This window comes from Silene latifolia, chromosome 10, assembly GCF_048544455.1.
Source record: "Silene latifolia isolate original U9 population chromosome 10, ASM4854445v1, whole genome shotgun sequence".
In the NCBI taxonomy this organism is placed as follows: Eukaryota; Viridiplantae; Streptophyta; class Magnoliopsida; order Caryophyllales; family Caryophyllaceae; genus Silene; species Silene latifolia.
Window position 1 is genome coordinate 37816510 of NC_133535.1, and position 25376 is coordinate 37841885.

At 35.6% G+C, this 25376-nt stretch overlaps 2 protein-coding genes and 1 long non-coding RNA gene across 4 annotated transcripts; 2 read left to right on the forward strand and 1 right to left on the reverse strand.

Annotated features, from left to right (window-relative positions):
* Positions 1 to 3136: 3136 nt before the first annotated feature.
* On the forward strand, positions 3137 to 4183 carry LOC141605506 (uncharacterized). Of its 2 annotated transcripts, none has more exons than XR_012526372.1 (2): positions 3137 to 3602; positions 3798 to 4183. It is a non-coding gene; the product is annotated as an uncharacterized LOC141605506 (long non-coding RNA). The 2 variants fall into 2 exon arrangements; XR_012526371.1 differs by having other exon boundaries at positions 3811 to 4183.
* Positions 4184 to 11115: 6932 nt separating this feature from the next.
* LOC141605507 (histidine kinase 5) lies at positions 11116 to 16480 on the forward strand. Its single transcript, XM_074424316.1, has 12 exons — positions 11116 to 11832; positions 11904 to 11960; positions 12052 to 12279; positions 12576 to 12669; positions 12750 to 12956; positions 13089 to 13219; positions 13643 to 13692; positions 14090 to 14373; positions 14487 to 14590; positions 14806 to 15543; positions 15639 to 15803; positions 15980 to 16480. Exons 1-12 carry the CDS (start codon positions 11116 to 11118, stop codon positions 16100 to 16102), a joined length of 2898 nt encoding a protein of 965 aa, XP_074280417.1. The 3' UTR covers positions 16103 to 16480.
* A 509-nt stretch (positions 16481 to 16989) lies between these two features.
* Positions 16990 to 24179, reverse strand: LOC141605508 (putative protein phosphatase 2C 59). The gene is made up of 9 exons (XM_074424317.1): positions 23938 to 24179; positions 23291 to 23555; positions 19989 to 20116; positions 19577 to 19675; positions 19305 to 19463; positions 18641 to 18727; positions 18472 to 18563; positions 17722 to 17796; positions 16990 to 17625 (listed from the first exon to the last, which is right to left on the reverse strand). The coding sequence occupies exons 2-9, from the start codon at positions 23485 to 23487 to the stop codon at positions 17380 to 17382; spliced, it is 1083 nt and encodes a 360-aa protein (XP_074280418.1). The 5' UTR covers positions 23488 to 23555; positions 23938 to 24179; the 3' UTR covers positions 16990 to 17379.
* Between the last annotated feature and the right edge of the window lie 1197 nt (positions 24180 to 25376).

The following is a 25376-nucleotide window of genomic DNA, read 5'->3' on the forward strand; positions in this document are numbered from 1 at the left end:
ATGTATATGGAATGGTGTGTCAGAAGATGTTGAAGTCTACACCCTTTATATAGGAAATGAGGGGTGAAACTTAGACTAAATACAAGAGGTCAACCCCAAATATTTTCTCGTAATTGTTTGATTAATTACCAAAGGAATCCTAAGTGAGCCACTAATTCAATCTTAATTCACTTGGTTAAATGTGATATAGCATCCAAAGTTTCACTAAGCATCCAAAGTTTTCACCTTAATTGAACTTCAAATTTTAGGCTTGATTTTGCATAAGACCTTATTTTGCATTTCTCATTTTAATCCATATCTTTAAGCATGCAAATCCATGTAACACTTCATGTTTGGTCCAATGTTTGCTTCACACTTAGCCTTGTATACTAGCTCTTGCAAATTTGTTAGAAATAAGCTTCTAAAAGCTCAAGTTCCTACAAAATGTGACAAACCATGCAAAGACAACTAGAATACAATATTAGCTCATAAAATCACTAAGGTTAGTCTAATAATCATATGAACTTGAGCAAAAATATGGGGTAAAAGCATATATAAAATGAACACATCACGCTTCAAACTTGAAACGGAAAATTTATAACATTGAACATACTAATTACGCTTCAAACTTGAAGCGAAAATGAAATAAAAAGCAATAATCATCACAACAAATAAAATATCGATCCATAAAAATGCCAGGAAACTAACAAATATCAAATTTATGCGATAATAAGCAATGAAAGTAGTTGAGCGAAAATTTAATTATCAAATTAAATAAGTTGATCGAAAGTTAGTGTGATGGATACGGAATGAAATCGGGATGAATCTAAATGAAAATTAGTTGATTGAAATTACCTAAATTTCGGATGATAATGGAGGTCGAAAAGCTCGTGATAATGGTGGACAGAAGCTCAGCGAGAAATGGCGTCGTGTTCATACAGCTTTAATGACAAGTATTAATTACAGCTAATCATTTAATATGAACATAATAAATGTTGTATAAATCTCAGCAAAATATTAATTATAGTTCAATAAATTTTATTATAAAACTACATTAAATAATTACGGTGATTTGATTGTAACTTTATTTAAAAATTATTTTGATAAAAATTCTAAAATGTAAATAATTACGTTTATTGCGAAAAATGCTTTAAATTGAGTATAATTTTCATTGTGTTTATTGAAATATTTTGATAGGTAGAGATTATTAAAGTGAGTGTCTCACAATGTTTTACATTTCCGTGAAAAAAAAAACTTAGACCATTAAATCCATTAAGAAAAATATATTTAGAAGAGTCATTATATTTATTAAAAATAGAACTTAAAGAAAACTACCAAGATATAAGTTTTTATAATGTCGGAATGAAAAAAAATATATATTGCAAGATATTGAATACATATGAGATTTTGATAGGTTTAAATAGTGTGATGATGAGTATGTGTATGAGTATGTATGTACACAATGATCGCAAGTACATTTGAATAATCAAAACAAAAATAACGATTATTAAGTAATATAGTATTATAAACGACATGTAAAAGTAGAAAGTACGTTAAATTTTTCTTTAATATCCTCAATTAAATATTTATACGTTAAGTATAAAATATTGATTATGATTAACTAAGTATTACTTTTAGTTAAATATTTTATATTTTATCTTATAAATATTTTGAAACTGAACCTCAAAAAATAATATTTGAGAAAAACACCATTATATATAGTTATTTAAAAATACAAAAGGCCCAAATTTCTTATAAATATGTTTGATACATAGCACATGAATCACACAATCAAAACATTTGAATAAGTTGAGTTTGGCCCTTGTATGTTTGATACATAAATATAAAAATTAATTTATTTTTTATTTATAAGTAAAAATATTAAGGTCATATATGAATTAATTTATTTTTCTTCAATTACAATAATAAAATTTTAAAACAAGCCGCACGAAGCGCGGGATACTACCTAGTATGTTTTAAAAGAGAGATATTTGGATAAAAATTTATAAAAGAGAGTTGTTTCAAAAAAAAGTCCATTATATAAGGGAGTTATTTATAATTTAAGAGGTTGAAATATATCGTTGACATTTTATAACGAATCGTCGACTTTTTTTTTTTTTTTGAAAAAGACGAACACTATCCTTTTACTCTTTTTCTTCTCTCTTCTCTCCCAAATTTCATTCATATGTTAGTTAGGATTTAGGAGTCCAAAGGGTGGGCTAGTGTACGTTGAGGCCCACTTTTAGCATATTATGTAATTAGGTGGGAAACTTAGAGAACATTTTATTATCTTATTGGTAAAAAAAAAAAAAAAAAAAAAAAATACAAAAAGAATAGACCTTGAATTTGCCATGATTATTCTTAAATTTTCGCGTCATTAAATTTAATAATAGACCTGGCAAAACGGGACAACGGGTCGGGTTTGGTTCGAGCCAAATCGGATCGGGTTTGTTCGGGTCTCTCATTGATTTCGGGTTAATTCGGGTCGGGACGGGTCATTTCGGGTTTCGGATCTGTTTCGAGTTTGTTAGCCGGGTCTGTTTCGGGTCAAACGGGTCGGGTTGTTTTGGGTCGGGTCATTTTCGGGTCAATGAATAGTAAAGAAGTAGTCATTTCAAGTCTTTTTTATTCCTTTAGAGTTATATTTTGGCGGGTCATTTTCGGGTTTGGTGGTTTCGGATTGGGTCATTTTCAGGTCGGGTCAATTACGGGTCGAGAAAGCTTGGACCATGTTTGGGTCGGATCGGATCAATTCGGGTTTTCGGGTCATATTCGGGTCATAGTTTGGGTCACTTCGGGGCTCGGGTTAGTCTTTTTGAATCGGGTCAATTGGGTCGGGTTGCTTTTGCAAGGTCTAAAATTTATATCAAGGCTTTGTATGGAGGGTTGACTAGTAGGAGTTGTTAATATATCAGCTAGTCTTGTTTGTGACGGGCTAATTCTGTCACAAGCTTGTGACCTCTCACAAAAAGGGAGAGGGGATAAGGTTGGGGCACCCTCCACGTGCTTCCCACTCATCTCTCAATGACATTTTGTGAGAAAAAACGGTATCCGTCACAAGTTTGTGACGAATATCGCCCGTCTTCAATGAGATTTTGTGTTAATATATAGAGAGCATTCCTTCGTTATTCTCATTTTTGTAAATGAAATGAAAACACCTTACGACGCGTCTTTCCGAGTTTACGGTGAGTCACTATGCATTTTGTCATCGCATATTATTTTATCAGAATTACATACTGGATTCACCCAAAATGCGTCGACTGCTTCCTTCATTTCATGTGTCTCGCTAGACGATATGTAGGTTGGTCCCGAGTCCCGACCTTAATTAACTACTCTAATATACAGCTTTAACATTTTACGGAGTGCGATATATTGGTAAATAGTTATAGGTGGTGCTCATTTATGTACATACTTTACTCAATCATGGACGTATATGAACATAATACCCCTTATATTTTAATGAATTCATTTTAATACCCTTACACTCTCTCTTCTTCATTTATTCCTTTCTTATCTTACTCTAACCCGTCCGCCACCATCCACCACCCATCCGCCGCCTTCCTTGCGCCACCGGCCATCAGTCGAACTCACATATCCGCCTACAACGATGATCTTAATCTCAGGTTTGTTTCTCTTCACTCGTTTATTCGGTTCGGTTCGATCCGACTCAATTCCAGTTGTTGTTGTTCGTAAAAGTAGTATCAACACCATTCACACGATTAGTAAACATGGGAGTTTCTGAAATTCTTGTGTAAATACTGTTAGTATAATACCGTCTTACATGAGATCTAATTAATTTGCTAATTACTGAACCAAAGTAAGGTGAATCAGGGCTTTGGTGTAACCGTGAAAGACACTTCTGAACTATCCTCCTCATGTACTGTGGCTGCTAGACGGTCGGTCTAGGGGTGATATTCGACAGGTTGAAGAAACTGTTAAGAATATTACTTGATATATTTTATTCCTTGTAATTATCTAGTAAATATTCTTCATGTTATCCTTTTCCTAACTTAGTTAATTTGTTCCTATTTTGTAGTTAGATATTATTGGATGTATCTTTCTTGTTATTCTAGGGTTAGCTACAATTAGTTTTGTAATCAGCTATAAATACTTGTATTTTTGTCATTAATGAAATCAAGCATTTCATAAAATCTTCATAAACTAAGGGGATGAAGATGAAGAAGAATGAGCTTAATTTTGTTCATATATTGTTTTTATTAGCATCATTTGTTTGTGTAATATTGTGCCAAGATGAAAATGCTGGAGTTTACATTGTTACTCTTAAACAAGCTCTTACTGCTCATTTCTACTTTACTCAGCTCACCAAAAAACACCATTCTAATAACACTAGTTTAAGCACTCTTCATAATCCAAGGTACATTCTTCCCTTATGTTTTTACTCTGTGGAGTTTGAAAAGAGCGTCTTTTTCTTTATCGTTATTTGCTGCACATTGTTTTGGAACGGAAGCAATCATACAGTTTAGTGAGTTGAATAAGCCAGTTAGTTTTTTACCCATGGTCCATGGCCTCTCAGGCTATCATATACTAGATCATTGATTGTATCATTCTGGAAATTCCACGATAAAACCGCTTCATATCCTTCTGCTATGTTTATTTAGCTCGTTTTCATATTTAATTTGCGCTCTTGGAGCGATTTTTTGAGCTAATACCGCCTTGGGAGAGTTTTGTGTGCTTTTATGTCTTTTATAGGATATGAAGCGGTTTTATCGTGGAATTTCCTTTTTTTTGTGAAGAATCCGAATGAGGCGGAGCCATTTACGAGCCATGGAGCTAAAGAGTGGCGTGCATAGTTTATTATACAAGTTCCGACTCAAGGGGAACGAGTTTTATTAATATGAATATTTGCGATAATTGTATTAGGTCGATGAATGATTTTTATGTATCACAATTCCATTCAAGCTGTCATTTTTTTCCCCATCAGCAATTCTTGAATAAGAATGTGTTTTGTACTCTTAGTCTGTGAATCGATTTTCTTCTTGTTTTTTTAGGGTTGCAGTTGTTCCCGTCTGAAACAATCTTATTCATGGAATAGACGAAAGCATAAGATAAAAAGTTGTGAACTTTCAACTCAAAACGCTAATAACGTCAGAACAAAAATGTCAAAAGTAATTGTTCGACAACTAAAATTCTTCGCGACTCTTGAAATTTTTTCCGACATTGAAAATGTATCCGGTATCTATCATTTTTGCAGGAAATTTCTCATACTCATCCTACTCCGAGTTGGAGTCTTGAAATAAAAATAAAGAAAATAGTAAAAATTACTAAAATAAATACAAAACATTTATTAAAAAAAAAGAGAGAAAAAAAATTGTACGTGAAACATTCAAGTAACGAACAAGTGCTAAGACGGCTAACTATTCAAGTAACATGCGATTTCAGGGTACAATGCAATTTGGTTGTCTGATGTTCATGCACAACTATTGTAAATTGAGTTGGTTTTGCTGTTTTACTGCGAGTTTAATTACCTGATCGATATAAACCCTAATTTAATTAGTGTAAATAAACTCTAATATAATTAATAAAATTAAGAACTAGAAATTACCTGATCGATACGAGAATTAGAATCCATACTTGTGTAATTTGAGGGATTGATTAATTTTTCGGAAAATTCACGTGGTACCCTCGAACTTTGTCGTTTTGCACGTGGTACCCAACTTTTTAAGTTTGTGTACATGATACCCTCTATGTTTGATTTTCATGCACAACATGCCCTTTTTGTCGCTAGAAAAAAAATCAATTGCGCATAACTCCGAGTCCGGAATCCAGAATCGGTCAATTTTTTTTCCTAAAATGATTATCTCGTCATAATCTACGATTTGAGAAAAAAAAAAAATTATCGGCTGATATTTTATGGGGTTTTTTTAAACGGAAATCTCAAATCAACCATATTTTCGATGTTAAACTTCCGAATGTCCATTTTCGTTTTATCAATTTATAGATCTCGAAGAGATGATCAATTTGAAAAAAAAAATTAGTCAATTCCGATTTTTGGTTTATGATTTATGCTCAATTGAAAATTTTAAGAACGATAAAAAGGGCGTGTTGTGCTTGAAAATCAAATATCAAGGATATTATGTGCACAATCTTAAAAAGTTGGGTACCACGTACAAAATGGCAAAATTCGAGAGTACCACGTGAATTTTCCGTTAATTTTTTTGAGGGAGAGAATTAGAGAGAGAAGTAAGTAAAGGGCATCCATGGAAAAATAATGAAAAAAAGTCCATGAAAGAGTAAAATCCGTCCATGAATGAGCAACTACGATATTTATATTTATTTAGTTTAATCTCTCAAGAGTCTAGAAGTCAAATACTCCCTTCTGGCCGCTATAATGTTTCCTCTTTCTCGAAACGGATTATTCAACTAATGTTCTCATTTCTATTTTAAGAAACTTTTACTCTTATTTTATTAATTCCTCCCTCCTATCATCAAACCCTACACACTCTTTTATTCCTATTTTATTATTTTCCTTTATGTTTTGGCCTCACAATTCTTTATTTAACTAATAATAATTCATCCCTCTCTCCTATCACCAACCTCACACAACTCTTTTACTCCTATTTTAATATTACCCTTAATATTTTTCATAAAGTATTGTGCCAAAACCAAAGGGGAAGATTATGATAAATGAGAGGGAGTATATTATACCGAGTAATATTATCCCTGACTCATGGGAATTGAGCAAACTTTTTCACCAGCCGTTTACCTCTTCGTGAGAGCACCCGCGACGAGGGGATTATACACTGTTGTCGACGGTGGAGACCCCAGTATACACCCAAAAAAAAAATTATTATACCGAGTAATAAATTTCACATTTAATACGGAGTATCATTATTATATTATAAAAAAATATTAATATTCAATCAAAATCAAGACTTTCAATCTTTATTTTGAAAAATTGTTTTCTTTGCAAATTTATTTATATTTAAATATATATTTTTCGTTATTTATTTCATTTAAACAGTGATTCATCAAACCGAGTAAAAGGGTTATTTATTGGGAAATGCTATATTACGCTCCCTATTATTTTACTTGTTACGCCCCTTATTTTAATTTTCTTTCCAAATTTGCCCTTGACTCTCATAATTATTTTGTTAAAATTAAATTATCGTTTTTATCGTAAATGACTTTCGAAGATGATTTTAAAATAACTAATTTAATACGTACGGTGGTCCAAAAAATAAGTACTTTCCTCCAACGCTCTCACCTGACGATAATTAAGAACATGAATGATAAATAGTAATGATTTAAATTCGGAAAAAAATATTGACGATTAAGAACGAAAAAACTTTAAACGGCCATAACTTTGCGCTCCGATGTCCGTTTTGTTCAATTTTTTTTTCAAATCGCTTAAATCGACGAGACGAATGCAATGAGAAAAAAAATTTAGTGGCCCAAACGTACACGACCTGGCCTAGGTCAGCACGTGTAATTCACATGTCGATGCCTGGGTCGGGACGTGTAATCCACACGTCTGGGCCACTAAAAAAAAATATTTTCCCCATTGCATTCGTCTCGTCGAGATAAGAGATTTGAAAAAAAATGTCCAAAACGGACACCCAAGCGCAAAATTATGTCCGTTTAAAGTTTTTCTTTCTTAATCTTCAATATTTTTGATCCTTTTAAATCGTTAATAATTATCGTCAAGTGAAAGCATTGGAGATAAATACGATTTTTAGGGTCGTTGTATGAATTAAATTAATTATATTAAAAATCATCATCGAAACTCATTTTCGATACAATGATAATTTAGCTTTAGCAAAATAAAGTAAAAAAAAAAAAGTAGGGGCAAATTTGGAAAGAAAAACAAAATAGGGGGCATAACAAGTAAAATAGGGGACGTAATATAGGAATTTTGTATTTATTTGCTTGAATTAAAGTAGCACAAATTCTCATTTGTGACGGTGGTATCCGTCACAAGTTTGTGACGGATACCATTTTTTCTCACAAAATACCCATTAAGAGGTAAGTGAGAAGCACATGGGGGTGCCCCACCTTATCCCCTCTCCCTTTATGTGAGAGGTCACAAGCTTGTGGCGGAATTAGCCCGTCACAGGCAAGACTAGCTGTTAAAGTAGATTGATGTGATTGGAATTAACTTTAGTTCGACTTAATTGATCTCTTTTCAATTAGTCACTCAATTGAGTTGTGCTATTTCGGCCGGGCACATATCATGATAAGTGTTTATTAGATAAAGTGAGATTTAGGCCCTATTTTTTTTGGACTTAATTTCAGTTTTAATAAGTTCAGTTTAGTTCGGTTCAGCTCCATTAAATTCAGTTCAGTTCAGTTCAGTTCAGTTCAGACAATCCCTCTTATACTAAAAGAATAAGGATTATGAAATGTTTTCCCTCCAAAAGCACTTCTTTAGTTAAGGAAACAAATAATATTGGTTTTATTTCATTAAAGCATTATCCTTTTATCATATTTTCTTTTCATCAAAGTATAATTTTGTTATTAAACTCTAAAATATAACTATTGATTGAAATAAAATAAATTTTATATAAACCCATAAATTATATATTGCTAAATTTTTCAACCTTTATTAATGTTTGGGCGCATAATTACCCGTAGAAAATAAAACTATAAGCTCCTATTATTATATGATGAATTTTTTTTTTGAGAAACTTTATAAATAGATCAACATCATTAGTTTCGAGTTAAAAAAAATCATTAAAATACACATTTACTTTTTGTTTTTCCTCCAATCAAAATACTTTGGCATGAAATATGAAAATTAATAACATATCGATAACCTATAACTAAAACACACTAAAAATAATAACTCTATATATATCGCGCATATATTGCGCGGGATCTAGACTAGTTTTAGTCCAAAAGAACATGGTCTTAGAGTATAATAATATTAACTTAATATTGATTATATCTTTCATTACGAGTATAATAATTCAATGTGTTACCACTAGAGAGAATCAGTAAATAACTCCGTAGATTCATGAGTGTTTATATGAGAAAATGATATTTCAGTCAGGTCAATCAATTAAGTTAGTGTCAGTTTAGATGTATTCAACCATTCAGGCACAAGTATCTTACTTGATTTGTGCCTGAATGGGTGCATGGGCAGTTCTAAAGTGGGTGCAGGGGATTCATCTGAAGGGGGTGCAAAGGCGGATTCATCTGCACCTCCTTTGTTCAGAAATATTTACAAGTTAGTCCCACTAAAAATCGTCAAACAGTGGTGTAGTGGTTGAATGCTTACTTTGATCTTGAGTTTGATCCTTGTGGCGGTCATTTTTGCACTTCTATCTCACTTAGTAATAAATTGTTGCTATTTAATACCTAGTTTTAGTCCTTCATTTCCAGAATTGTGTTAGTTATAAATTCGTTCTATTGTTATTAATGTTTTTGGTAGTTTCATTAATTTTATTTTAATTTAGCGTTTTACTCTAACCTCACAAACCTTTTTGTGTTTAAATTTTAGTACTCATCGTGAAATTGTAGTAGAACTTTTACACCCTTAAATCAAAACCTAGAATCGCCTCTGATTTTGGATACAATATAATTCAAGTTAAAACGGGGTGAGTTAGTAGAACATAGGGTTGGAGTCATTTATAAATGGGGGACGTATAAAGATAGGCGAGAACCCTTTAAATATTTGGTTGTATTTGTATGAGGCCTACGCAACACAAAGGAAGCGGCAAAAAAATGGCATCATTGAAAATTGAAACTCCATTTAAAAACAGGAAAACTCTCCTGACTCTCATGCAACACCTGCACCTGAAACAAAGAAAGCACAGAAAGAAAGAAAGATGCAACAACAATTACAATTACAACTGAAGTCTGAACATGAATCTAATCAAACACTAGAAAAGCTGGTTTAGACAGACAGACTAGTAAAGTCCAACCAAAACAACAGTGTATTAATCATCATTATAAAATAAAAAAACACCAAGATGGGTTGTTCTTAAATTAAGCAAAGCTAACAAAAAAAAAAGCATTAAAAAGCATACAGCAACATTAACACCACACAACTCATGTTGACCTCCTCCTTCCTAATTGCCTAATATGCATGCACATGCCTCCCTCTTATAACTCTTCTCTTTTCTTTGTTTTTTTATATCCACGACTTAATAATATTCCAGTTGGTGGATTGCCTTTAAGTGCAAGGAGGACGGAAATGTTTTGTTTTTAATATCCACTGCTACTACTTAAAGGTTAGACTTAGTACTTGAACCCATTACTTTATTTTAATGTCAATAGGTTTCATATTATAATGAGCTAAGTATTATAGTAATACTTGTTGTTTTCTCTCATCACATGCTCCGTCTCCTCTCTCTCTGTAATTGACTACTGATGATTTCAAGACATGTTTGTGCCAATTTTTCAGATCTATCTAAATACCATCTTCTTCATTTTCCAATAATAACTCTTCCCCTCTTTTTTTTTTTTTTTTTTTTTTATGTTCTTCCACTGTTTGCATACAATTATACACAGAGACACTGTCACTGTTATATTCTGAAAGTGTGTTTCATCTTTTCAAAGTTGACATTAAATCCCATTTTCCAAGGTTAGTAATTCTTAGTTTTATGTCTTCTTTTTCATCTCAATTCTATGTTTTATTTGATGGATTCTTGAGTTTGACTTGTGATCATTGGTTTTTGCACTTTGATGATGATGATTGTTTCAACTTTGAACGTCTGTTTCATCTTGGCATCATTCATAACCTTTTTTTCCTAGGGAAATTTCTCAGTTTTAGATTGTACAAACATATTATTCTCTGGTCGTAAATAAGATGGAATAAAGCAAAATGGCTCACTAAATTATCAGCTTTCATTTTATTGCAAAATAACAGTTGGTTGCTGCAAATGTCTACGCAATTATTTGAAAACAGTCTCTATGTATCAGTCCGACCCTCTCAGGTCGCACTCGGATAATGTTTTTTCAATGAAAGAATTAAATAGGAATTTTATTGTTTGATGTTATGTCACAGAAGAATTCTCTTTTCTTTTATGCTTATCAGGACATAATTGACTGGCCAACTTTTTCGCGTTCCAAGTCTTTTTGAGCTGAGTCCTATTGGATTGATGAAGAATACTGCTTGTACGTGCATAATAGCGAAGATTTATTGAATAGGATTTCTAGTTAGGTTGACTACCAATGAGTACGGAGGTGTATATGGATGATGATAAAATGGATGTTGAAGATGAATTTACGGCTATGTGGCCTGAAGGTGTAAATAAAGCCGGGACTCAATTCAACGTAGATAGGCCGAGGGAAGATCAGGATATGTTAAAGGAAGTTGCAATCAATTCGGAACCTTCTGAGGGCGATTTGGAACATCTGCAAGAAATGACGGGTCAGAGTGAGAAGGGTTCGTCTCAGTTGTCATACCTGGTACAGCACTGGGAATACAAGCAAGCGAATGCTGTTCGCCTGCTCAGAGAAGAGGTTGACCACCTGAGCAAGCAGAGAGAAGAGGCTGAGCTCAAGAGGTTGGAGATCTTAGAGCAGTATCGTTTTGAAAATGATAGAATTGCTAGCGAAAGGCATCCTATTTCTGTACTTGAAAAGCTATACGATTACAATAAAGTCGCGCCAAAGAAAAAATATGAGGTGCCTGCAGAAAGTAAAGGGCTAGAGATAGATGCAGAATATGATACGGTTGTGTACTGGAAACAAAGGGCAGTGTTCCTGGAGAAAATGTTGGAGGAAAGTAGGCAGAGAGAACGGGCATTAATGGAGAAGTTGGAGGACAGCATTAAGAATATGGAGAAACAATCTTCACCTGTTCAAGAATTGTCCGACATGCTCAAAAGAGCTGATAACTTCATACACTTTATCCTTCAGAATGCACCCATTGTTCTTGGTCATATGGTAAGCCTGCAAACCATTGGTAATCAATACTATTATGCATTTTTGGCTCTAATAGGACGGTTTTATAACAGGATAAGGAATTGCGCTACCGTTTCATCTACAACCACTACCCAAGCTTCAAAGAGGCTGTAAGCAATTGTTAAGTTATTATGTTTACAAGGTTGTCTACTTGACATGGGTGTGTTGTGCCATACATAAACTTGTGTTATTCTTTATCAGGACATTATTGGAAAAACAGATACAGAAATTTTCTCTGGTGCTGGAGTAAAGGAGTCCCTGGACTTCAAACGAGAAGTCCTAGAACGAGGATTACCTGGAAAAAGAGAAATAACATTTGAGACGGAGCTATTTGGATCTAAAACATTTTTGATATATGTGGAACCTGTGCTTAATAAGGCTGGAGAAACAATTGGTATCAATTACATTGGAATGGATATTACAGATCAGGTCAGCTCCACTCTAATGTTTTATCCTCAGGGTGTATACTTTGGTGATCGTAAGGTTTAGGACTTTAGGTTATGTATATCTGACCCTCTAGACAGGCGCTTCGTTTGAGGCTTTTAGAGTAATAATGTGATGTTGCAATACTGCTGCATATGCTGTACCGAAGTTCAAAATGCCTTTGCATGAAAGAAAGGACAAAAATAAAGAAAAAGAGGGGTTTGAATTAGGAACATGTTTTTGTGAAGACCTTAAAATCAGCCTTTCAGCAAGTGCTCATTAGTTTATGATTTGTCAAACAGGTCAGAAAAAGAGAGAGAATGGCAAAGCTCCGGGAGGAGATAGCTGTGCAGAGAGCGATGGAGACAGAGCTCAATAAGACGATACATATAACAGGTTGGGCAGCAATCTATGAGTTTTGATTTGATGCCTGACTGTTAAGCATTTGGTCTAATATATCTGCTCAACTATTTCAGAGGAAACAATGAGAGCTAAGCAAATGTTAGCGACCATGTCTCATGAGATTAGATCACCTTTGACTGGAGTTGTAGGCATGGCTGATATTCTATCCACCACAACTCTGGATAGACAACAACGAGAATTATTGAATGTTATGATTTCTTCAGGAGACTTGGTGCTTCAACTTATAAATGACATCCTTGACCTGTCGAAAGTCGAGTCAGGTCTGTTCTTTCTCTTAACATGCATCTTAAAGAACCTTAATACTACTGAGTACTATTTTATAGCTTTCTATATATGTTACTGTCATCTGAATCTGACATTTTGAATCCATATGTTATAATAATGGGAGTCAGGAGTTATGAGGTTGGAAGCTACAAAGTTCAGACCAAGAGAAGTGGTACGGCATGTTCTTCAAACTGCTGCTGCATCCTTGAGGAAGATACTAACATTGGAAGGACATATCTCAGATGATGTTCCTATAGAGGTAACACCTTCAGTTTGTATGGTATTGAAACCTGTCTGTGCACTGCATTCATGTAATTCAATTTGTATCCGTGAAATGTACTTCATGTTACAAAAGTGCATTACTTAACTCAGGCCAATAATGTTTGGGACAATTGACTTTGTTCATACATGTATGTCACTGATAAGTCCTAATAATTTGAGGTGCACTACTACTTCCCTTCATAATAATCAAGTCTTTTAGGGTTTTCGTGTATATTCAAATTCTCTGTCTGTGACTTCAGAACAAATGGGATGTGTTTTGGTATCTTAGAAAAAATAACTAGAATGTTGAATGTTGTCGCTTAACCTGTAATATTGAGTCCAGGCATTCTGCTAGTTAAATTTCGAATATAATTTGCTGTACATGTAAACAGTCTGACTTTGTCGGCAACATGTGTTTCAGGTGATTGGAGATGTTCTGAGGATTAGGCAAATTCTGACTAATCTGATCAGGTATTGATATCATCTACAACTTGCAGTGACCATTCATCAGTTGATTTTCTTCTACGCCTTTCCTGTTTGAATCGAGTACTCAGTATATACTCCAGATAGCTAAGTTGGTAGATCTGATATTAACAATTCTTTCATGGTTAGTACCCCTCAAAAAACACTTGTACGACTGCTGCGTCCCATGGTAGCTAGCTCCCTCTTCTGCATGGGTGAACCCCGTGAAGGTATCTTTGTTTAATATAGTTAGCTACACCGAACATAAGTTTAGAGGTAAGAAATTGCTGTCACCTTGATGTTAGGGGAGAATAACACAAGGCAGCATTTTCTTTGCATGGCCATGTCCACTTGGTTATTGTTTAGGTTTAACAAACCAAATAACCAATGTATGTATATTTTACAGCAATGCCATTAAATTCACTCATGAAGGCAAAGTTGGAATACGACTTTATGTAGTACCAGCTCCGTATACTGGAGAAGGAGATCAGAAATTTGAAAATGATCACACTGCCAACAAGGAAAAGCAAGGAGAAAATCCATATGGTGGTCAAAACAAGGTGGATGAACCTAAAACCCCAAGCAAGGGCGGAGAAACTGCGTTTGTAGATGACAGAAGCTATGCTGCTCAATCTACACAAACTGTGTGGATACGCTGTGACGTGTATGATACTGGCATTGGAATCGCAGGTTTCATTACTACCTTTACCTATTTGTTTGATTATTACTTGGTATTTCTTCTATTTTTTTCAAACCTTTTGCCATAGTATATTCAGGCTCACTTTATTTTTATTTTTGTAAAGAGCATGCTTTGCCGACACTATTTAAAAAGTACATGCAAGCCAGTGCGGATCATGCTCGAAAGTATGGTGGAACTGGACTAGGCCTTGCCATTTGCAAACAGCTGGTAATTTTTGCTTCTACTTGCCAATTTAGTAAAATCCCAACTGCATTTTGGCTCCAAAGTCTTATAATTTGGAGGATGTCCCAGAAACATTTTTGTTGTCATGTTTGACTAGTTATATGGGTTCAGACTGATGGTATGTTTTTGTGAGCTTTTGTGTTTTTCAGGAGTTGTCTCCGATTAAACGCGTGTCAATTGATGTTTGGGCACTTGTGCAGGTTGAGCTGATGGGAGGTCATCTGACAGTAAGTAGCAAAGAGCATTGTGGATCGACATTTACATTTGAACTTCCATATAGGGTCTCTTCCAATTCAGGGAATGATTCAGATGATCCTGATGAACTTCCAGATGCTCCCGGCCAAGGAAACGATACAGAAGCTGAAGATTTGACTGCTGGATATTTCCTGTTTCAGCCAGGAACATTAGGTTCTTCCTTGTTTAATTCCAGCAGGACACAGAGTACGTACGGATATAGCGGACTTCCTGACATCAATCCAGTGTCAGAAAACGCTCCTGCGTTCCCTCATACTACTACTAAAGAGGTGGCATCGCTAGTCAATGCGTGTTCCCATGTGGATTTGGATGAGGCGTTATCTGAGGGTTCTTCAAAGCGCAGCGGTAATGCTGATGCTCAGTTTAGTGGCACTAGTGTTCTTTGTGGAGATGAAGGAAACAGTGAGCATGGGACATCTGCCATGGATGGTAGTGCTCAACAAGGAAAAACCAATGATCCTCCAAAACCATGTCAGATGCAGGCTTGTGATCGAAGCCTTGAAAGTACTGCAACCAGCAAGCCAGAAGTAAAACCTAAAATTCTTCTTGTGGAAGACAACAAGATTAATGTGATGGTGACAACATCAATGATGAAACAAATGGGCCACAGCATAGACGTGGTGAATAATGGAATTGAAGCTATTCGAGCAGTTCAAAGTCGTAGTTATGACCTTGTTTTGATGGTAAATCATTTGTATTAACTGGGAAAATGCTTGTTTAGCTTAAAGGAACGCTTTCGGCTTTACAAACAAAATATGCTAATGAAGAGTAAATGCAGGATGTATGCATGCCAGTTATGGATGGACTTCAGGCAACAAGAATCATACGTTCCTTTGAGGAAACAGGCAGCTGGGAAGCGGCTGCAGAAGCTGGAATTGATCAGCTCATGGATTCCGGCTTGAAGTTTCCAGATTCATCTACTCCCAGAATTCCTATCATCGCCGTATGTTATCTTATCTTTCTGGTTTCCACTCATTTTTATGTAAATGTTAATCCAAGTACTTGCTAGTATTACTCAGATGGAACTTGATTTGGGAGTAGCAGCCCGTTTTTTAATTCGACCTAGTGTTAGAGAGGTGGGGTGCATACTGACTGTGGCTTTTGATTTGATGTAAACAGATGACTGCAAATGCATTGTCGGAAAGTGCAGAGGAGTGTTTTGCGAATGGCATGGATTCGTTTGTATCAAAGCCTGTGACCTTCCAAAAGTTAAAAGAATGCCTTCAACAGTATTTGCCTTGAGACCCCATCTTGTATATTCCATTCATCTGTACAGAAGCCATAATCTTTAGGAAGTTTTGTAATGAGATGTATCATCATTCTCAGGATTAACATCTTCTGTATATTTTGGTTCATTCTTTTAGTGGTGCAAAAGAAAGAAGAATTTCCAGCAAAGCTGAATCGATTGAATGTTCATCCACAAACAGAACACAGTGTTACAAAAACGCAAATAATTGATCGCAAAGTTCAATTACTGAACATATTCTCGATATAAATGGTCAATCAATCAGCAAAATGAGTAGTTTCATTTCCTTGCTGCTTTCATGCAGTATCAATCCTTTCATCTTCAAGTATGAAAAAGACCGCGATGAATTGCCTCAAGTAGCAAAGTTAATAACTTCAACCCTAAACATAATAAGCACTTCCAAGTTATTATCCAACTCAATCACTACATGAGCTGAATAAGCTCGCGAAGGAGGAACTCATTCACAACCTCTTATAATTTCGCTTATCTTTTTTTTTTTAACCGGTGATATACCAAAAACGTCATTTGTCAATAGCTGATCTTTTTTTTTTTAACCGGTGATATACCCAAAACGTCATTTGTCAATCACTCTCGCTTTTTTTTTTTTTTTTTTTTGCAAACTTGCCCTTTTGAAAACATTTTTTTTTCAACACTCCCCTGCCACTTTCCTCCGAAAAAATCAACTTTGTGCCAATCATAGGCCGTAGAACAGGCGTTATTTTTGTTGTTTTTGCATAGTAGCAAACACAAACAGTCTCTTTTACAAGGCATTTCAATTTTTAAACGAAATATTTTTTTTTAATGGACGAAATCGTTAAATCGGAGCAATTTTGAGTAAATTGTGGTGGTACTTGGTAGTAAGTTTCAAAAAAAATTATAAAAGGGGGGAAGTTTCAGAAATAGGAATATCATCAATTTACCCATTTTTTTTTATACATAATTTGCAAATAAATTGCAATTACCAAATTTAACAGTAAATACAATATTTTGATTTAGTTTGAGTAAGATATACTAGCTGGCTATTCCAGGTCCAACATCTTCCAAAAGTCAATTGCATATCCAAGAAAAGAGTATAAGCTGTGTTTCTAAGAAATCTAAATTACAACTAGTATAACAAAGGGATATTTTCAGTATGAACATTCAAACTCATAATAGTGAGCTTGCCTGTCTAATTAGCAGCTCATTACTCGGACAAAGTGGACGGAAGTGTGACATATTTGCAGTGACAATCAAGTTGGAGACTGTCAAGACTCAAGAGAAGACCTGCCTAGTCTCATTTTGATGCATTACCTTGGCCGCCCACGACCTGATTCGAGGGATCACCACGGCTAGCTGTTTGCTTTTTCGAGGAATCCCCGTGATTATCTGAAGTCCGACTCGAGGAGTTGGCAGGGTTATTTAAGAAGCGGACAACAAGACAGGTGATATTATCAGCACTGCCTCTCTGATATGCTTCCTGCATCAGCTTCTTTGCTGCTTCCTCTGCATCCTGCATTGGTTTCACCATTGCTACTGCTTCCTACAACACCACTCCACATAACTGTCTTATATGAAAACATGGCACCAAGCAATGTATTATGAACTTGCAATAGGAATAAAGTCGATGGAAAGAGACCTCATTAGTGACTACATCCCACAATCCATCACTTGCAAGGATTAGGAACTCTAGAGAGCTGTCTACTTTCTCTTCCTGCACGTTCCAAACGGGGGCATCATTTCGAAAATGTATAAAGCAAAAGACTGAAAAATTGAACTAGTGACTTGAAGCAAAAAATAGCCTAAGATGTAGCTTAGATTGGGGTGGGGATGGGGGGAATGGGGGGTGCACTTTCCTGTGAAATTACCCGGGGTTTGAGAAACCAGTGCGCTAAGAGATGCTAAATCATTACCCTCAATTCCCTCCTTTTATCCTTTGTTTTGACTTTTGACCCTCATTATCCCAAATTCCCCAGGACTATACTCTCATCCATCCAAGTGTGCCCTTTAAAAAAAAAGATAACTGACAAGATTCCAACAGGCTGGTGGAGGCTGAGATAACTAATGGGTCATTGGGTTTCTTTAGAGCATTTGCTTGGTAGCGCGACAAAAAATAATATGACAGGAAGACAGAAACTAATGCAAACAAGGACAAATTAGTAAAATAAAATGTTCTCCTTTTAGCAGTGTGTCACTGTAGAATCAGGAATTAATTGACCATGAGATGGAATAAACGGGAAGTAAACAAAAATAAACTAAACGAAAATGTAAGCAGATACCCAGAATTTTCTTGTAACAAAATCAGTGTGATTTTTTTAAACCTTAAAATATTAAAATAACAGAAGCATAGAAGTGATAGCAAACATCATATCAGCCGATTATCTATTACCTGGATCTCAGGGTCAGCAACAACATACTGCTTTAAGAGTTTGTCACCAAATGCACGAGAAACAGCAAGAACGCCTCCAACCCTCCAAGTTCCTGTGAACGAATAACAGTCATCAGATACCAATCAACATCACCGACTGAAACAATTAGTTTGATAAAGGGTTACATACCAGCCCACATGACAAAACCGCCAGCATCCTCAATTCGTTGTCGTTCATCACTTTGGTCCGGCTTGTGATCTCGAGAAACAGCAATTGCTATAAGAGATGCAAGATAGATGAGATGCAATCATACAAACCAAACACCATCACCAATGAAGAGACAAACAAATATTGATGAACAAACAGAAAGCACATGTTTTGAAGACAGAGAAAGACACTCCACGGAAGAGAATTGTTCAAATACACCCACTTCAAACAAACTTGCATGCTTCGAAAAGAAAGATAACTATGGTATAGTTAAAATAGATTTTTTGAAAGACTGGAATAGCATCACAATATTGCCCAACTCTGACAAATATAAAAATCACATTAACCCATACTCATTGGTAGGTTACTCTGCCACTCGACAAACACATTGCTTTATGCACCAAAAAAAAACACATTGCTGTGGACATAAAGCACAAAGAAATAAACATTTGCAGAACTCTTTCCAATTTGGTGATTGATACTCAACAAAGAAGCAGAGAAGCTGAACTATACTAGTCTTTATATTTATTCATTCAATTGACTCAACCAACACCCAACTAATGATGCCCGGCTAATGTCCAGATTGTGAGGTCACGACAGAAACATCAGCTTGCTAAAGGATGGTCCACAGACATTCAGCTATTACCTTCACCACCCCGACATATAACGGCTCTGGAATCACCAACATTTGCAACCAATAAACGATCGCCAACAAGGATTGCAGTGGAAGCAGTTGATCCCGCATCTCTGTTCTGGTTATTCTCAGACTTTAGAAATTCTGAGTCAGTATGACTATATGTTTCAGCTGGAAGGAAAAACAGAGGAGAAAGAAATCAGACAAAGAAGAATCAGAAGAAGCCAAGAACAAGTTCTTTTAAAAATCATTGACGGGGAAAAATAAGCAATATGATTCCAAACCTATTGCTGATTTGGTATCAGAAATGAACTTTGGATGTTTAATCAGATTACTGAAGAGATTGTGCTTCACATACTCAGCAGCACGAGCACCGCCATGACCTAAAATGGGAATGATGTAAGGAAATGACATAGAGACGGGTGAAACTTAAACATAAACAGGAGAAGATTAAGGTAGTGTTAAATCAATCAAGAATAAAATAAATCTATTTATAACTTTTGAAGTCCAACATCCTCGAACTCTCAGACTGGACGGTAGTAATAGTAGCAGTAGCGCTACTCGTAGGATAGTGCAACCATGTCACCAAGCAACTAGAAATAGAGGACTGGTAGCACATCAGTCACATTGGCAGACAAAGGAATGGAAACAAGTAATTAAACTAGAAAGAAAGGAGTAGAAGTTGAGAAAGGTTACCATCAAAAACACCAAACAGGCCAACTACTTCTCCCTCGACACCATCAATTCTTGTCTCATAAAAATCTTCCATGGATGATCTCTTCCCAGGTGAGCTTGCATATCCGTAGCTAAACTTGCCATTTTGGCTGTTCGGATAAATGTGTGAGTGTGTGATTAGTAAAATCCTATGTTACTCCGACACTTCACTTAACTGCCATGTCGCGTGTCGGACACCGACACGACACGACACTTCGACACTTTAATTTAGACCACAAAACAGGAATATTCATCCCAAATAGCCGTGTCTGAGTAACACAGGTAAAATCCAACAAAAATAGTGAATATATAAATATATATATCAATCTAAATGAACTGCATGTCCAAATACTTCAGAATACAATATGCATACGGGCAACTATCAGTCTATCACAGTCACTCCTGCAGTAAGGTGGGGTAAGATGTAATGACCCTAAAACTCACCATTTCTTACGATAACTTACAATACGACAGTCTTATCAAAACTTGCTCAAAATTCTTAGTTAAGTGGTAATTATCAATAAAAAAATGTGTAACATCGTCGATCAATAACATTTTTTTGAGCAATAACATTAATAAAAAAATATTTATGTTATACTCTCCATTCATACAGGAATAGCAATCAGACAACTTACAGTATTTTCCAGAAGTGGTTTTAGATTTTTAACTACCAGGCAACCCACACAAATGTTGCTAACAAGTACGGATGACTCTATGTAAGTCAAAAGCATCTACTTTAGTTCAGGGATATCCAAAGGACTCATCTGACTAATGACCTATTGACCTAGTCTAAGCTAATACTCTCAAAGGCTTGATTATTGAGTAAAATCACAAGCAGAAGGAGGAAGACAAAGAGATATATACTGACAAGGCGACAAGATAGACCATAAGGGAGATTGACGGTCAAATAAAGTGTGGACATGCCTGGGTATCGACACAAAATATCCTTAATACCATTACAGATAAAAAAAAATTGGGGTAGCTAGCAGATTTTATAACGAGTAGTTTCATGGTGAAGGTAACTCTCATCATCTCAACCATGAAACCTGAAACATTTCACGACATTCTTTATAATGAGTAAGAAAGCAGCAAAGGAAATACACAGACGATCAAAGCTATTGTTGAAGATAGTGCAAAGGCAACAATCATGGTCAAGGACACCAACGATGAGTTCAGAGGATAGTAGGATACTCTATGAAGACAACAAAATGTACTTCATATTGAGGATTTATTAACAAGGATTTAAGTAGTTCTAACTTCTAAGACAATTAAGGGTTTTTAATTTTAAGCTTTAAGGCAGGGATATGTAATAAATAAATAAATAATTTAGAAAAGAAAAGAAAAAAAAAAAAACAAAGTTCACTGGTTATAAAGGCTGGCAGCATTAAATCAGTGTTGCGCTGTTGCCTAAAATGTTAAACAAGGTACGTCCTTTCCTCAAGAACGTACATAAACTTCTAAGAAGCACAAGATGTTGAAATTACGAACAAATATTACAAGATGTTACAGATGGAAAGAATAGCATAACAGAAATATAAGCTTCAAGTCTTTAACCAAGTCAGAGGAAGAGTTGAAGCTGGTCATTACACATAATGCTTCTGGAAGCAAAGAAGAGGAAAAAAGCACCCAGCTTTTTAGGATATACTTTGGCCTAACGATACAGGATATAATCGCAGGTGTTCCCCAACATCCGAAAGCTACATCATTAGAGCAATTGACCCATTATCAGGCCAAAATATTTTAAAATATACTCCCTCCAATCCAATCCAAACTACCCACTTGCTTTTTGGAGGTCAAACCGTTAATCCACAGAAAAATATAAAACTTTGAACGATAAAATTTACATATTTAGTTGTATTATGAAAATATCTTTCATAAATTATATTTTTTGCAACAACAACAACATTACCCCAGTGCCTCAATGGCTCCCGCAAATTGCGAGGTAAGGGGGGGTCGGATGTACGCAGCCTTACCCTTGTGTTAGCAACACAAAGAGGCTGTTTCCGAATGACCCAAGATGAAAATTGCGTCAAGATAATTTTATGCAAAAAAAAAAAAATTATATACAAAGGAAGAAAAACGCGGTCAAAGTGTCGCCTCAAAGACCACCCAAAAGCAAGTGGGTAGTTTGGATTGGATTGGAGGGAGTAAAATATAGCAATTAAAATATTCAAACGAACACCTTAAAAAACAAAAACTCTTTGTACGAGTCTTATAACTACCGCCTTAAAAGATGTGATTGTCATGGGAAATAATTAGAGCCATCAAGCAGATTTCACTACGCTGAAACTCACAAGGAAAACAAAAGGGTCAATGACCAGAATGTCCTCACAAATGACAACAATCTAAAGGAAAGGAAAAAAAGAAAATCAGAAAATGAATGACAGTACAAATGCCGAACTCTTTTGTCTAATATTTCCCATGCTATACTGATATACAATCCAAAGAATCGTGCTGCATGTATGATTCATTACAGCCATCCCCTCTATATAGGCATACCTTGGAATGCTCAGCTGGAATTTATTACGACAAGCTTGAGCAAACATGTTTCCATATTTCCAATGGAGCCAAAGACTCATTACTCTTTGGTTATGGATTATAATGGAATAAATCAAAATGGCTCACTAAAGTGGCTGTTCTTCTTTCTTTTGTGAAGTAGCGGTCCTTCGATGCAGTTCTCGACGCAATTTTCATCTTGGGTCATTCGGAAACAGCCTCTTTGTGTTGCTAACATAAGGGTAAGGCTGCGTACATCCGACACCCCCCCCCCCCTACCCCGCAATTTGCGGGAGCCATTGAGACACTTGGGTAATGTTGTTGTTGTTGTTGTTGTAAGCTTGAGCAAACATATATCAAAATTTACAATGCATAATGCCTAAAACAACTAGCGAAAGTTGTCTACTCGTAAATAATCACTCAAGACTGGAATCCAAATAGTCAAATTTGCAAATCACCACTTGTAGATTAAGGGCTTGGTAGATTTGGAGGGAAGCGAGGGAGGGAGGTGTAAGGGATATTAAATCAAACAAGGGTGGAGGGAAATGGAGAGGGAGGGATTCGGAGGGATCCATTTTCCCTACAAGCGAAATCAAAATTGCACCAACATTGGAAAGATTTGGAGGGAAACCGTATCGACACACCCATACTCCATTCCCCCTCCCCTTTTCTTCCCTCCATCCCCCTTCCCTCCCATTCTCTCATATTTATATACACTCTAACATGAAATTACAGGGACTGAGATCTTATTCAATGCAAAGGGAGAGTGACCAAGGAAAAAAAACGACCTGAGGCCGCCACCGCTGACAGGTTGCTCCTCAGCATGAGCTTGATTGGAAGATTGGAACACTGAATCAAGATAACCCATTTCACTACTCAAATTTTCAGAAACCCAACAACTTCCAATATCCTCTTTACCCTGATGATGATCTATGAAATTAGAAACAATAACAATACTAGCAGCCAATAATAAGCCAATCTTCATCAACTTATCCAAACTCAAGGTTGAGCCATCTACATATACATCTCCAACAACTGATTACCAAATCTAACCTGAAACCATCAAAAATATTAACAGTAAGAATGTAAGACTAATACCCACAATCATATTCAAATTCAGCTATATAATTGGCATACAAAAATAACTGAAAAGAAAATATTGTACACAATTTCTCATTTACGCTCAAGACCGGTCAAATACATACCAAATCACATGAGAACCATGTGATGGTATTTGACCCGTTTTAAGATTTAAGACGGATAGTCACTCAAGCAAGACTTACTGATTGACAAAAATGGACCCAAAATTATAAACTTAAGATCAAAACCAACAGAAAGGTCTAATCAAATCCATCAATCAAAATGAGAATCAAAAAGGGTAAATTTTGCAGTGACACAAGATACAAACTTTGAAAAGTGGATGCCACAAATTTACCTGAATATGCAGTAAAAATCAAAGGAACCCCAGAAAATTGTTAATAAAAGTATAATTGGTAGGTTGCTTAGGAAAAAGAGAAGGGAAAATGAGAAAACAGAAAAGACATTGATTGGAGTTTAGGCAGACCCCTCACAGGAGCAGATTGATTAGGAAGATTGCTAAATTTAGTTGAAGAAAATTCCACAGTTATTAGAGTATTTCTGTTTTGTTTAATATGAAATCAGAGGTCATTAATTGGTACAGCCTACAGGTGTGCAGTGCAGTTTAATATGTTTATTTTTAGTCGATCAAATTACAGTTTTAGAGTGCATTTTGCCGATTGACAAGGAAATTCATCAATTTTGGCCAAAATATGCCACCAACAATGTTTAACAAATCCTTAAAAAAAAAACAATGTTTAACAAGAAAATAATTAGTAAAAATATTAATTTGAAACTTATTACTAAAGCACTACTCTTACAAGATACAATATTTCTACCAATCATTGGTTGGCGTAGTGGTAGCATGGGGCTGCGCTTGGTAGGGAGGTCTGCGGATCGATCCCCCACAACTGCGATTGAGAGGGGTTTAAATACCGTAATCCTTGGACACGCCCCGAATTCCGGATTAGTCGGCCCAATGTGGTTCGGATTACCGGATGGTTCGACTTTCAAAACCTTGAACAAATTGGTTAATTTTCAATTGCCCTAAAAACACTTCTATCAACACGATGTTGCGCAGAACGAACATGAGTCTATTCATTTAAAGAGTTAGCTTAGAGCATCCGCAATGGTAGAAATTTACCTCCCCAAATGCCCCCTGCCCCCCTCTCTCTCGAAATCTCGCGTTTGCACACAACTTTCCATAATATGAGATTCTACTATTTGGTAATTTGATTTACTTGGGCAGGTTCCCAAATTTCTGGGTGTAAACAAATATTAGTGAGAAATTTCATCGTTGCATAGATGTAAATATGAATTAAGGAGGGTAAATAAAACATCTAATGGAAAATAAGGTGGACAAATAAGAGGAATAAAATATGAGGAGACTCGCCATTGCCGATGTTCATGCCACTTAGTCGGCAGAATTTTTTTTTTTTTTTTTTTTTTTTTTTGTCAGATAAAGAAAGATTGCCTAAACTACAGAAGTAGCTATAGTATGAGCAATCCTATTAAGGCTCCGGGGACAGTGACTAAGAGAAAAGCAATGACGTCTACTTAAACACAATATAGTACTCTCAAATTCTTTGAATTCTTTGAATTGTCTCACTTATTTTTGCACATATATTAAGAAATATAAAAGGGGTGTGAGGACTGAGTGGTAACTGGTAACTGTCCTAAATGATTAAGTCTCATCATCAGAACATAGAATTAGAAAGAGTATATATTAATATAACACTTGCATGCTCGTAGAGTGCTTGTCCCTTGATCATGTCTGCCAATAGCCCGAAACGCACG